The sequence below is a fragment of the Poromitra crassiceps genome, assembly GCF_964638095.1.
Source record: "Poromitra crassiceps genome assembly, chromosome: 16".
NCBI lineage: Eukaryota > Metazoa > Chordata > Actinopteri > Beryciformes > Melamphaidae > Poromitra > Poromitra crassiceps.
Genome location: NC_139645.1, coordinates 24889214 through 24904767, shown reverse-complemented (window position 1 = coordinate 24904767; position 15554 = coordinate 24889214). Strand labels below are relative to the sequence as shown.

Sequence of the window (15554 nt, the reverse complement as noted above, 5' to 3'; positions counted from 1 at the left end):
CCTAGAGGAGAAGGTAGTCATATTGATTGTTTTCTCATGTATTTTTCTCTTGTTTCCAAGGTAGCAACATGTATGATTGGTGACCGAGATCTGATCATACTATTATAACAATTCAAATTATTACAGCTGAACATCCTAGGCGGCATGCCCACCCTGCAGCTCACCTGCTGTGCTGGCTCACTTGCTCTTATAGAGAGACAAAGTGAAACGTCACTTCCTGTACCAGCGCTGAAAAAAATATGAATGGCAGTGAACAGAGAATAACGTTCCTTTTTTGATCACCGCTGCGCATTGCGGCCTCGCCTGCTCTATGACATCATTGATGACAGCATCACGGATGATGACATCATCACTGAATTTATATAGCCTCAGCCAGGAAGGATGACATCACTGATGACATCATCAATGATGCCATCACTGAGATGCAAGATGCAATGTGCAATCTTGCATTGCATTGGATTCTGGGATTGATTTGGATTGCATTCTGGGATTGATTCCCAAGCCCAATTAGTATCTGCCGCGGGTATGGCCGGCGGAGATCCACTTCAGAAACTGGGTAAGTGATTGTGGTTGTGTTCTATCACTTAAAGTACCGAAAGCATTTAGCTAGACAGCTTCTTTTTTTAGTTTGATTGAATTGTCAGCTTCAGCTAACAGACCATTTGTCAACTAACTTATAGTGGCTACACTGCCTAAAATTGATCTAGACCTACTAGCTTGCCAGCTAACTGAGATTAATCAGCTTAAGATAACATAACTAAATGCTTTCAGGATTTTCACCATGCATACCTGCAGTTCAGCGCTCACTGCTCAGTCAGTGGCTATAACTGAATCTAGCATTCAAAATAGCTACTGTAGCAGGGACACTGTACCCTGTCCCTGCTACAGTAGCTATTTTTAATGTTAGATTCATTGTTCAAGTTAGTTCTCACTCTGTGTGTGTGTGTGTGTGTGTGTGTGTGTGTGTGTGTGTGTGTGTGTGTGTGTGTGTGTGTGTGTGTGTGTGTGTGTGTGTGTGTGTGTGTGTGTGTGTGTGTGGCTCTGGTAGCTCCAGTCACATCAACACCACTGAAACAATACCATGTCATAGCATGCTAAATTTGCAGTGGTGGATGTTTGTGATACATGAAGCATTTGAGTCTGATGCTGTGTGATATAATCCACTTTCTCTTTCTTCACATTTGACTGAAGACAGACTTCATAAACATTATGACTAATATCAGCTTCACAGGGCTTTGATGGCAGCCTGATCTACTGTACTACTGTTATGTGTTTTTGGATGGAGGTTGGTGTGTTGTTGTTTGTGTCAAACTTGCCAGCCTGTTGGAAGAGTTTGACACAACAAAAAGAAAGAACACAAATAGATACAATACTTTAAAGGATAGCTTTACTGGTAATCAACCCACTTTGTATCATTAATAATCTTGGTAATATAAGCACATGGGCAGTGTTTACTTCTCTCTGTGTTTTCCTCACGGAGATCTCCCATTTCCTCCTCTGGCAAAGCGCTCCGTTGTGACGCGGTTTACGTCACAACGCGTCACAACGGAGCTGCGGAAGTTCTGCTGGAGACGTGGAATCTGCTCGAGGGCGGCTGTTAGTTTTTATTTTTATTTTTTAAGAATGCGCACATCCACGGAGAATGCATTGAGAGCCTTAAGGAGCATTAATGACTTGCAGCTGGTGGGGGCAGAGTTTCTGCAGACAGGAGCATGAGCATTTTTCTCCGTGAAGTAAACAGAGAGAAGATAAAGGCTGGCCATGTGCTTATATTACTGAGATTATATATGATACAAAGTGGGTTGATTACCGGTAAAGCCATCCTTTAAAGACAAGAAAGCAAGTATTATATAACGGAATCAAAGAAGTTGCATAAATTGTAATCAGGTGAATTAGGGCCTATATGACTCTCCCTCTCTCCCTCTCTCTCCTCTCCAGAGTAAAATGATTAAGGCAAACAACATGAGTAGAATTTGAGATCTAAGCCCCTAAAACCAGATCATGTCTGATTTCAGATTGATCGACTCTATACAGACGTCCACACATTACAAAATCCATATAATATTCATATCAGCACATTATTAAATATGATGTCTGACCTCAGAGTCTCCAGTCTGCAGTGTGGACTCTCCAGTCCGGCACAGAGCAGCTTCACTTGTTTTGAACCCTGCAGGTTGCTGTCACTCAGGTCCAGTTCTGTCAGATGGGAGTTGGACTTCAGAGCTGAGGCCACGACTTCACAGTGAGCCTCTCTCAACTCGCAGAACCTCAATCTGAATAAAGAATAAAGAAGAAGTTGAACTTCACAGCTGAGACCAGGGGCCCTGGTCTCGCAAACGCACTGATTAGTGCTTGTGCGGTGTTTAACAGTGGGCACTAGTGCAATTTGGAGGCGTGCCCAAACTCTCTGCTATTCTCCCTGCCGTGCAAAATGCCTGTGTGCTCCATGCAAAATCATGAAATGGGCGTGCTTATCACTTGTGCAGGCAAGAATGATGCAGGCCACACTGATTGGTTTGATTGATGTAAAGCCCAGACCCTGGGCATCACATCAATCAAATCAGATTCCTGTCTCTCATTCCCTTTAATACTGTTTGTGGGCGTGGAGAACCCGGCACATATTTGTATTATCGATCATAATCATTTTCACCTCATAATTTTCACATAAATCACCCAAATGATGTTATTTTTTAATGTGCACTCCCAGGAGTATCAAACAGGTGTTGTCTATTCACTGTAAGAATGGCACTTAACTGTTTCTGCAAATGAACTCTTCATTATCTATTTATTTTTACATTGCCAAGAGAGAATGAGAGATATACTGTATAGAGATAGGGAGAGAAAGGGAGGCAAGGGATTTATCAGATGAAGGCAGGTAATACAATAGTATTATTTATGTACTTATTGTATTGTAGAAACAGAGGTAGGCAACAGCACTCGAATTAGAGTAAATCTTGAGTTTTTTTTATTAAAGCAGCTACGAGCAACTTTTTCGATTGTTATTAAACAATATAAATTTAATATCTATGCATCACATCTTACCTCTAATAGTCGACGAGACCAAAGCCGTGTGTATCTGAGATTGCTCCCTTAGGTGATTATTAAGTCTATAGTCTGTCTAAACTCGCGCCAACAGGGGGCTCTCTAGAGCGACCGGACCGGGTAACCCGGAAGTGAAACGCGGAAGTGAAACCAGGAAGTGAAACGCAGCTGCCTTCCTACGCCGTTTGCGCTGCCTAGCAACATAACATAAACAATATGAACGCCACGCATACTCGCGGGAACATCTCTCGTTATATTCTAACAGGTTTTTTGCAAGTTATTTTGTGGTTATGGCCGAAGTGGCTGCTGCAAACCGTTTCATTTCACTTCCTGATCTGCCCTGGCTACAGACACACTAACACTGGCCGATTCACTCGGGGTTCAAGCGAGACTACTCTGCGTTGGTCTCGTCGACTATTAGAGGTAAGATTTGATGCATTGATATTAAATTTATACTGTTTAATAACAATCGAAAAAGTTGCTCGTAGCTGCTTTAACTCATTGAGTGCCAAGGACGAGTATGTTCGTCAATTCGTTTAGTAACGTAGAGTGCCAAGGACGAGTATGTTCGTCAATTGCGTTTTTTGATGGTGGGACGTGGATCAATGCCTAATACATCTCCTGTAAAATTTTGGGGCATGTTGAATGTGTATAACCTATTTTACCGACCCATTAGGTGGCGACAGTGCTCTCCAGATTAGAGAAAGTTGAGTAAAAAAGCCGTGATGAAACCATTGAATGGTTTGGCTTTTCGCTGTCGCGCTGGGAGCCGGCGCACAACGGTGGGGGGCTCCGAAAATAGACTCTGGGTGCAGCACACTTTGAAACGCGCAGCAGAAAGCCCAGAAAGCCCAGAATCGGACGCAGCTTCATCCCAGCTCACAACCGAAACCCCAGAAACGAGCGAGCCCGATCCAGACTCCCCCGACGAGCGGCGGCCATCCGAACGTGGATCCGCAAGCAGCAGAGACTCGCCTGACAAGCAGCAGAGCGAGCAAAGCCACCAGAGACACACCCACGGAGGAGGAGTTTGCAGTAGAGGGGGGTGGGGGTGCTGTTATATTGAAGGAAATTACTGTTCAGATGTTTCAGGTCAGAAAATATTAGTTTCAGAGTCAGTGATTTGCTTGAAATGCTTAATTTCACAAAAGGCTCAATGGGCCCTATTCTCCCACAGGCCATCGGCGCTATTACGGGCCTTAACCGCAAAAAAACGTGCCTTGCGCCTGTTTCGGGAAAATAGCAATAGGCTTTAGGCTGCCAAATGCGCTTTAGGCCGAATGGGCGTGGCGGAGTCCCTGAATGCGCCTAAGTGGGCGTGTCGGCGCTAAATACCGGCGTACTGCTATCTTCCAGCCATCTTCCGACCTGGCCTACTTTTAGCGCTTTGCGCTTTTGAAAAGCAGGCCTAAAGCAGGATTCTGTGCACCGGGGACAGGAAAGTGAATGGAGAATACAATATATAGAAAAAAATACTTTAGAATACAATAGAATATAAGATTGCAACCCTTCTCAGGCTTTGGGTGAAGCTGTAATGCAGTTTCATAAATTTAGTTTAGGCTATCATAATAATCCCCATTTATGTGTAATATAGCTCTACGTTTTATTACCCCCCCCCCCCCCCCCCCCCGAAATTAGCTAGGCTACTAATATTACTAATATTCCTAATTAATATGTATTATTATTTCATTCAGATAATTGACATTATAGGCATGTATATCGTTTAATGTGAGAGAAAGGGAGAGAGAAAGAGAGAAAGAGAGAAACTGGATAAACTGTTGTGTAGCGCTTCTTCAAACCCCACTCTTCATTACAGCTATTCATTACAGAATTGTCTTTTGTATTTATTTTTTCTGTGTGCAAAGCATAGTAGTTAGAATTATTTCCAAATGTTTCCCCCGTCTGTGGCAGCGGCGCTGTCCGAGGTGCTGAACAAGCCGCAGCGCATATCTCCGGCGGGAGTAATTCCCCTCCCCAAACAGTGCGCGATGGTACATTTGAACCTGGATGGATAGATGAATAAACGACTTAAGTAAAGAGTTGTTTTGTAGCTATTCAAAATGAATGGTGGACAGATATATCACCTGAGTCGCCAGCACCATCTTCTCCTCTGCTGTGAATTTAGTGGAGCGGTTTTGGTCTGCCATATTGACCACACTGCGCCAGCTGCTGCCAATCTGGCTATTAAAGCCACTCTGATTGATTACTGAAGATTTTATTGAGAATTAACATATTTGTCAGTGCCTGTGGGCAGGGGGTGGGGGGGGGGGGGGGCATATATAGGCCAAATAAAATACAATTACTCAATAATAAAATCCTGTAAATAAAATAGAATAAAGTAATCAGATCCAGTAAAAGTGATAGGTGTCATTCAGAGGATGTTGCATCGTGCAGTGGGGGAGAAGAGATAAAACGATATCATTCTGGCCAAACTTTCATCTAATCTCATGACATCCAGCCATAGGCTATATAATTTTCTATCCGATGCATTTAGAACATTATTTTCACTTTGATCTTGCTATAGTGTAGCGTATTTACATGCTTGCAGTATTGAAACTGCAGTTAGATTGGTTTGAGAAGCATAATAATATGGAATAATAGCCTATATATGGAGATAGACAGACCGGATGAAGGGAGGGGGGGGCGGCGGAGCCCTTGGCTTTGTCTGGTTTTACTGGATTTGTCCAGGAATTGGAGCTTAAAAGGCAAGCGTGTGTCTCTTCCCTGCAATTCTCCAATGAGCGGACAATGCATAATTTTACGCTTAAAAGGCGTGGTTATAATGGTTGAGGCTGAGTTTAGCGCCGATACCAAGATATCAAGTGCGCCTTTCCACGCCCACTGCTTTGCGCTGCGGCTGGCGCTCGACCTAGAAACTGCGCCGCTGCAACGATAGAGCCCAATATCTCAGCTTTCTAGATGGAAACGCCTGTTTTTGACCTATCTTCTCCGGCTGATAACTAAAGAACGGAAAATGATATCAATAAACTTTTTTTTGCTGCTGATACAATAGTCTCATCGTTCTTTGTGCGTGTTCTGTATTTACATAGTAAAATATCACACAATATTCTGTGGGCCTCGAGAAATCACTGAAAACGCTCTGAAACTCTGGCACTGGGAGCGTCCGTTCTCCAAAAGTGGCTGGCACTCAATGAGTTAAGGGCAAAACAGACGCCTTCTTGTTCTTTTGTCAAATGTTGGTAGATACATTGATGATTTGTTTTGTGTTCACTGCTTCATCTGAGGAGCTGGAGGGGTTGAAGGAATTTATATCACCTTCACGTTAGAGGCAAGCAGTGAGTCTGTGTCCTTTTTACATGTGTGAGTTAATACATGTGAATTACTTGCGTGTGTTTAGCGCTGAACGCACTGCAAAATGGGGGCGTGTTCAAGTGTGTTGACATCTCACAACAATCATCACATCATTTAAAAACATCTGTGATTTGCAGCTTTTAATTGATGCAATTCAGGTTCTTTGGTTGGCTGGAAAATAGAAACATGTTTGCAACGAGGAAACAGGGACATTTGATTGACAATAATATTGCAAGTAGGCTACAATGTCCAAGTTTTCTCAATTATTTTCCCATTAACCCCTATTTGTAGCCTATTTTCTTCCTGAGGAAGCGAGATGGGAACTGACAGATGCATGTAGGCTACTCCAAGGGGGGGAAATAATTGTAGACTAATATTATAGTAGGCTATTAATTGGCATTAAGGCATTGGTGATTCATTCATCTGGGCGATGCAGTATGGGAGGGCTGTTCAACTGGCGGCCCCAATCAAGTCCGACCGGACAGCACCCCCTTAATAATAGTTCCAGTTCGTGGCTGCGAAGATGTGGTGGCGCATTGTGTCAAGTGTACATATAATGGTTCGGGGAACGGTCCGGCCCCCGGTCCCTTAGGTTTCTGACAATGTGGCCCCCTGAACAATTTAGTTGAATAGCCCTGCAGTATGGTGTGCATGTACACCATCGCATCAACACCATCGCATCAACACCATCACATAACAATAACACTGGGCCCTATCGTGGCAAAAGCGGTAATTTAGCGCTTGCACCGGGCGCAGCACAAATTAATGGGCGTTCCCAAATCATCTGCTATTCTCTGTGATGCGCAAAATGCCACTTGCCCCAGCGCCACAGTGATTTATGCAGGATTAACTCTGGAAATTATTCAGAGGCGTGCAGGCTTGGTGTGGGCGTTATCATCCACACAACCAATCAGTGTCACTCCTTTCATTCCCTCCGATTCATTTGCGCAAATGTCATATGGTTGTCCACGTGCATTAGACGCTTTGTTCATATAAATAGGCTATAACATACACATGTAAAAAATATTTGTTTCTTTAATAGGCAGGGATGTGTGAGAATTAAATTCTAGCCTATTTCAACATATCAAAATTGTCCCAAGTGCCAGGTTCATCTTAATAGGCTATTGCATGCGTGCAATTGCAGGAAAGGCGGTTACTGTATCACTGGCCGACATGACTTGCTCAAATCTACTGTGTGTGTGTGTGTGTGTGTGTGTGTGTGTGTGTGTGTGTGTGTGTGTGTGTGCACACATGGTTTTGGAGAGAGAGAGAGGGAGAGAGGGGGGTTAGCCCACTGTAGAAAGAGGATATCAGCATGATTGTGGCACTTTACATGTGATACACGTTTTTCAGTGAATAATAGTTGATTGCCTCACTGAGTAATCTGCTGTTACCCAATTTTAGCAGCAGAATTTGATGTCCTGGCATTTGTATTTTAATGGAACATCCATGCGCAAAGAATTGTGCGCATGCTGACGATAACAGAAGGCAACCTGGATTGGCTTGGGGCACGCCCACACCTGTGTTTGGCCCAGACGCTGGCGCAAAACTGGAAGGCGTCGTGCCCAACACACAAATTGGCACTGGCGGGAGGCGGACGATAGCATAAGACGTAAGGCGTGCAAACCCGGACTCAAGTGCAAAAAGCGGATAGCGCTTCTACCAAGATAGGGCCCCAAGGATTTCCCGTGCACTGCTGGAGCAGTGCGGAGAATAATTGTGCACTCAGTTGCAGCAGGGTTTTAGACCTGCTTTTCAGAGCTCTAAGCGCAAAGAATTGAGCAAACGTGAGGATTTAGCATGGCCACGCCTGGTTTACCTTAAGGCACAACCACAGGTGCACCGGGCCTGAAAACCCAGAACCCAGAACTTCAGAGCTGTGAGGTCTCAGAGTTCACAGACAGAAAGACTGTTTACACATTTAATGTGAAATGAGAGATTATCAAAGCAGAGCTGAGATCAAAACCTATTAAGCTCCTCCTCCTCCTAATAATAATAACAATAATTTATACTATAGAATTTGACATTTTCCAAAAGTGAGTAATGTATAATATAAGCATGTATAATATAAGCATAAACCAAACAGAAAATAATACATGAATGCAATTGTATCATATTAAAGCATTTCTGTAAAAAAGTTTAAGAAAATAATGAAAAATGATGGAGATTTCAGTTGTGGTAAAACAGCTCAGTAGAACAGCCTGACACCATTAGAGTCAGTCTGGCTTCACCACAGATTTGGTTTGGGTTTAGTAACTTTTAAAGTTTTGAGCCTACAGCGTCATATTTACCACTTTGTCAGCTCGGTCATGTGACTCTCTGTAATTATGATATTTCTGACATGAGCTGGAGGCAGGAGAAGACTGGGGGAAACTTTCATACACAAGTAGTTAGTTAGCAATCATGTCACGGTGCCAGGGTCTGCATGGGAGATTAGTTCCTGTACACACACACACACACACACACACACACACACACACACAAATAGTGTAGTAGTCGTACCGTACCGTACTGCAGCTGCTACCATTATGTATGCCTAATGTTTAATTGTATGTCTAACAAGGTACATGCTATTTGCACCTGTATGTCAATTACGTCGAATTTAAAATGTCTGAACACGTCTAACGTATGCACAATGCCTAATGTTTAATTGTATGTTTAATAAGGTACATGCTATTTGCACTGTATGTCAAATACGTCAAATTAAAATGTCCGAACATGTCTAACGTATGCACATGACATGTGCACCTATGTGCAATGAATATGCCACTGACTTGTCGCTATTCTGCCTCATTGCCTATTGCTGCTTAGTATTGCTTATTGATGCCTATTTCTTATTGCCTATTGCTCATTGCTTGTTGCCTATTTGTACTATGTCGTAAACGGAGTCCACAGCACAAGAATTTCACACGTGATACTTGTACCATGGAGTGACAATAAAAATCTTGAATCTTGAATACATATAATACAGTATATATATATATATATATATATATATATATATATATATACAGTGTATATATATATATATATATATATATATACTGTATATATATACTGTATATATATATATATATTTTTTTTTTATACAGTTTATATATAGGCTATAGTTTATATAGGTGTGTATATATATGGTTTATATAATACATTAGTTATATAATACATTAGTATTATTACTAGTATTGTCTTTTAAATGGGCACTGCACTTTTAACATCTTAACACTGCTTTTGTCAGTTTTTTTTGTCAGTTTTTATGCTGCAGTATGTATATTTGAAACTAAAATCCTGGCTCCCCCTGGCCAGTGACACTTAGGAATAGACTAGGTGACAACCAAGTATAGTTTGGTGACAAGCTGGAGACAGTTGACGGTCGGAGAGACGGCATCCGGTACGGGATGGGTTTTAGAACCCCGGCCTGGCTCTCTCGTGAGGGAGAAATCCACAAATGCTACGGATCAGCCTCCTGAAAATCTGCGCAAACATCAGCGCGGCCTGGTGTCCTTCAGGCTAGAGCGAGGTGCTCGGCGCAGACGACGAATGACATGCAGCATACAGGCCTTCTTGAGGCATCCTCCCTGCCCATGGTACGGCATGGTAGGATTGCCTTCTTCCACGGGAGGTTCTGGTGAGATGAAGGAGGTGCCCGGCCTGGAATCACCTCACAGGGTCTTAGACCTCCATGCACCGAAGGTCTTGCAACACTGCGGTGTAGCACTAAACTCTATTGCAGCGGATTGGGCGTGATCAACCCTTCCGCGGGCAACGTTGCAGACAGAGTAGGAAGGCTGATCCGTGAGCGGCTGCTTCTGGGACGCGGGTCGGGGTCGTAATCGGCCTCGGCTGGGTCTACTGGGCGAGGGTGTATGATGTTGACAGACCCGAAACACCTCACGACCCCAGTTAACATCACTGATGACGTGTCCCAGCGCATGCTGCAGTATGTATATTTGAAACTAAAATCCTGGCTCCCCCTTGCCAGTGACACTTAGGAATAGACTAGGTGACAACCAAGTATAGTTTGGTGACAAGCTGGAGAGACAGTTGACGGTCGGAGAGATGGCATCCGGTACGGGATGGGTTTTAGCACCCCAGCCTGGCTCTCTCGTGAGGGAGAAATCCACAAACGCTACGGATCAGCCTCCTGAAAATCTGCGCAAACATCGGTGGCGGCCGTGTGTCCTTCAGGCTAGAGCGAGGTGCTCGGCGCAGGCGAATGACATGCAGCGCACAGGCCTTCTTGAGGCATCCTCCCTGCCCATGGTACGGCATGGTAGGATTGCCTTCTTCCACGGGAGGTTCTGGTGAGATGAAGGAGGTGCCCGGCCTGGAATCACCTCACAGGGCCTTAGACCTCCATGCACCGAAGGTCTTGCAACACTGCGGTGTAGCACTAACTCTATTGCAGCGGATTGGGCGTGATCAACCCTTCCACGGGCAACGTTGCAGACAGAGTAGGAAGGCTGATCAGTGAGCGGCTGCTTCTGGGACGCGGGTCGGGGTCGTAATCGGCCTCGGCTGGGTCTACTGGGCGAGGGTGTATGATGTTGACAGACCCGAAACACCTCACGACCCCAGTTAACATCACTGATGACGCGTCCCAGCGCATGCAGTAGTATGTATATTTGAAAAAAGAAAATGATATGTGTCTGTGTGTTTTTAATGTGTTTTGTAACATGCACCCGAGTCTGGTGGAAGGAAAAATGTCTGTTGCGTTGTGACAGACGATAACGTTTTTGAATCTTGAATCTTAATCATTGGTATGAAATATTGTAACTGATGGTGTCAGGTATGAAGGTCACTCTAGTCTACACCAGGGGTTTTCAAAGTGTGGGAGACTGCGCCTCCCCTCACACACACACACACACACACACACACACACACACACACACACACACACACACACACACACACACACACACACACACACACACACACACACACACACACACACACACACACACACACACACACACACCATTTATTATTGCCATTATTAGCTACTATTATTGTTCTATGCTCCACTCGGGCATAACGAGTTCCAAAGATGTTGTAAACATCTTTATGCTATATTCTTTAATATTTTAAAACCTCTTTATCCTACTTTTTTCAAATATCCTCTTTTAAACATTTTATACATCTTTATCCACTCTGAAGGACTTTTAATCATTTTTTATTATCTTACTATCTTTATTATAACTAGTGGGATGCAGTGTATCGAGTAAATGTTGTGTTCTCTGTATGTTCTGCCTCTATGGACTGTGTCTGCAGCCAGGCTGGCCAGCGTGGACAGACAGTTCTCCAGCCCCATAAATCTTGTAGAATTTGTCTGAAATAGCTCCTTAACAGATACAAAAATATGACCATATATGTGTTTGATGTACATACAAAGAACTGCAGCAATCAGATTGGTGAAACACGCATTTAAAAAAAATTAGTTTTCCTTCTTTCTGGTTTCTCCTCTGACAGCCTGAGCTCACCTCACAGAGGCAGTCAGACTGCGGGCGCTGTGCCCCCGGATGAAGTCACGGTCTGCATGACGTAAATTCCGTCATTCTGTGTACGCTAATTTTGTGACTGCACTGACATATCTGGTGGAGGCTGTGCATTTTCTTCTATTTTTTCCGCGTCACGTCAGGGGAGGCGTGCCTCACACTTTTAAAACCGCTTGTCTAGACTGTTCTATACTGTTACTAACAGAGTACTAACCGAGCCTTCCTGCAGTTCCTCACAGCTGGGATCAGTCTCTGTCGCCCCAACATTGTTGATGTGTTGTAGGCCTCCAGGTCGAATACATCCAGAACCTCCTCTGACATCTGCAGCACGTAGGCCAGAGCCGAGCAGTGTATCTCAGAGAGTTTACTCTCTGATCTGTTCTCTGACTTCAGGAACTTTTGGATCTCCTGGTGTACTGACTGGTCGTTCATCTCAATCAAACAGTGGAAGATGTTGATGCTTCTTTCAGGAGAGGTTAAGTAATGTGCATGTTTGTACTCATCACTGTTCATCTCCTTCAGGTTGCTGATGGCTCTCTGAATGCTTTCAGCCCTGCTCTCTGTCTGACCCAGCAGGCCTCGTAAGAGTTTCTGGCTGGACTCCAGTGAGAGGCCATGAAGGAAGCGGACAAAGAGGTCCAGGTGGCCATTTTTACTCTTCAGGGATTTGACCATGGCATTCCTCAAGAAGACATCCAGGGATTGTTCACCTTCTTCTTCTTCGTCTTCTCCTTCTTCTTCTTCTTCTTCTCCTTCTTCTTCTTTCAGGAATGTCTCCAGTACCCCCTCATCCCCGTTTGTGTGACAGTGGAACATGTAGACAGCAGCGAGAAACTCCTGAATGCTCAGATGGACAAAACAGAAGACCTTCTCCTGCTGGTACAGCACACACTCCTCTTTAAAGATCTGTGTGAAGACTCCTGAGTACACTGAGGCTGCTGTGATATCAATGGCACACTCTTTCAGGTCGGCTTCATAGAAAATCAGGTTGCCCTTCTCCAGCTGCTCAAAAGCCAGTTTACCCAGAGAGAGAATCATCTCCCTGGTCTCTGTAGTCCAGTGTGGATCTGTCTCAGCTCTCCCATGATACTTGATGTTCTGCTGTTTGCACTGAACCAGCAGGAAGTGGATGTACATCTCAGTCAGGGTCTTGGGCAGCTCTTTTCCCTCACTGGTTTTCAACATATCGTTCAGAACTGTAGCAGAGATCCAGCAGAAGATTGGGATGTGGCACATGATGTGAAGGGTCCGTGACGTCTTGATGTGTTTGATTATTCTTTTGGCCTCCTGCTCATCTGTGAATCTCTTCCTGAAGTACTCTTCCTTCTGTGGGTCAGTGAAGCCTCTCACCTCTGTCACCATGTCAACAAACTTTCCAGGGATCTGATTGGCTGCTGCAGGTCGTGTGGTTACCCAGATGCGAGCAAGGGGAAGCAGATTCCCCTTGATGAGGTTTGTCAGCAGCACATCCACTGAGGTCGACTCTGTAACATCAGTCACAACCTTGTTGTTCTGGAAGTCTAGAGGAAGTCGACACTCATCCAGACCATCAAAGATGAACACAACCTGGAACTTGTCAAAGCTGCAGATTCCTGCTTCTTTGGTTTCAGGAAAGAAGAGATGAAGAAGTTCCACCAAGCTGAACTCTTTATCTTTCAGCAGATTCAGCTCTCGGAAAGTGAACAGAAATATGAACTGTATATCGTGGTTGGCTTTGTCCTCAGCCCAGTCCAGAGTGAACTTCTGTGTTAAGACTGTTTTCCCAATGCCAGCCACTCCCTTTGTCATCAATGTTCTGGTTGGTTTGTCTCTTCCTGGTAAGGGATTAAAGATGTCTTCACATCTGATGGTTGTTTCTGGTCTCACTGGTTTCCTGGACGCTGCTTCAATCTGTCTGACCTCATGTTCATCATTGACCTCTCCACTCCCTCCCTCTGTGAGGTAATGCTCTGTGTACATCTGATTCAGAAGTGTCGGGTTTCCTGCTTTAGCAATGCCCTCAAACAAACACTGAAACTTCTCCTTCAGACTGGATTTGTGTTTTTGTTGTGGATGTTGATGTTGAGTTTCTGAAGGAACAAAGAACAAACAAAGAACATAAGTGAGCAGATGTTTTGGTAAACATGAGAAATGTGAACATTTCCTGGTAAATGTGTATCTCCACTCCATGACATCTCTTCAGCTCATCAGTGGTGAGCGGACAAACAGGTCCTGATTGTGTGCAGCTCAGTGTGAAAGACAACTGGTGTGGTGCTGTTTTGTTTCCCAGTGTGCACCACTGTGTTCAGCATATTACACTCACATTAACAAATTAATAATTTTACCAGATTATCCAGAGGGATTCTGCTCATTGACCTTTAAATCTAGTAAAGAATAGATCTTGTGTGGCAAATGTTTAAAATTTCAGAAGAGTTTGGACATGCTCATGGCTTCTTTTATGTTAAACTATAGCCACTCTAAACTGTGAAGTTCCAACATGAAGGAGGGCTAAACTAAGTTTCTATATCTTGTGTTTTTGTTGGAATCAAATACATTCAGAAAACATTTAACACGTCTTAACATGTCAAATAAGATCAAAATGAGCAAAACTCAAATATAATGTTCTTCTCTCTCTAATAATTTGTTTCTTGTTTGGTTATATGTTCTTTCTTTGTTGCGGTTGAGAACTGTGGCTTGACAGCATCTTCCAGCTACAGCTTGTGCACCTGATTCAAATGAATTAGATGAGGCGTCCCAAATGATTTGTTCCTATATTGTTTTGTCAATTCTTTCACTTATAGGTGGCATCATTGTCTTGAAAACGAAACAAAACTCTAACAGACATAAATCACCCATTCTCCACCACCTCCCCTCTCTCTCCATGACATTAAAGCTGTTAAAGACTCTTACTCCTCTGCAGCTCCTCAGCCAGCTCCTCCTGCTTCATTCTCCTCAGGAAGAGCAGTGTGATGTTTAGAAAAGCCTCTGTGCTCCTCCTCGGCTCTTCCTCCACACCATCCACCTCCTCCTCCACCCTCTGGCTCTCTGAGCATTCTGCCTCATCTGAACTCAGAACCCTCCGGAACCTTCGCAGCTCCATCTTCACAAAGGTGATGATGTTCTCCTCAAGCAGCTGGAACAGAATAATATACACATTAAACCTTCATACTAAAATCTGCAGACAAAATTACATCCATCTTCAGAGACTGAAAGCCTGCACTGATCTAAAGAGTGCAGCATGGAGATTCAACATGATCTCACAAATAATTATGAAATAGAAATGTTGACCCACAGCACAAAGCCTTCTAGTTTCACAACAATGGCTCTAAAATAGTTGAATGTGAACATCAGTTTCTGCCTCAGTCCACAGCTACTTCCTGGTTACTGAGCCGGCTGTGACCACAGAGTTGCCCCAGTAGAGAGTTGTGGGAGCATCATCCCCGCCTCATCCTCGCCTCGGCCATGCCCTCTAGTGGCCAAACAAACTTTATTTTTGAACAATTTTAAATGTGTTTTGGTGAAAGTAGAACGTCTGGGCTGTGGACCCACATTACTATGTCACAATTCTTTGTGAGACTGAGTTGGGACATTATAATGGCCAGAATGGTTTATATGCTACGCCCTGCGGAAAATTACAATCATGACAGTAGTCAGATAACTTTCTTAACACATTGAGTGCCAAGGACGTCTGTGGACGTCCTAAAAAAAAGTAACGAGGAGTGCCAAGGA

The 15554-nt window shown here is 43.9% G+C and overlaps 2 protein-coding genes across 2 annotated transcripts in view; one reads left to right on the top strand and one right to left on the bottom strand.

Annotated features, from left to right (window-relative positions):
• Positions 1 to 15554, top strand: part of LOC310791542 (NACHT, LRR and PYD domains-containing protein 3-like) — a gene marked incomplete at its 3' end in the record, with an annotated part of 520630 nt that overhangs the window by 258173 nt on the left and 246903 nt on the right. The window lies entirely within an intron of this gene.
• LOC310791119 (NLR family CARD domain-containing protein 3-like) lies at positions 1266 to 14857 on the bottom strand (the record flags this gene model as incomplete). The annotated part of the gene is made up of 4 exons (XM_083652820.1): positions 14736 to 14857; positions 12061 to 13915; positions 2100 to 2273; positions 1266 to 1320 (listed from the first exon to the last, which is right to left on the bottom strand). The coding sequence occupies exons 1-4, from the start codon at positions 14770 to 14772 to the stop codon at positions 1266 to 1268; spliced, it is 2121 nt and encodes a 706-aa protein (XP_083508946.1). The 5' UTR covers positions 14773 to 14857.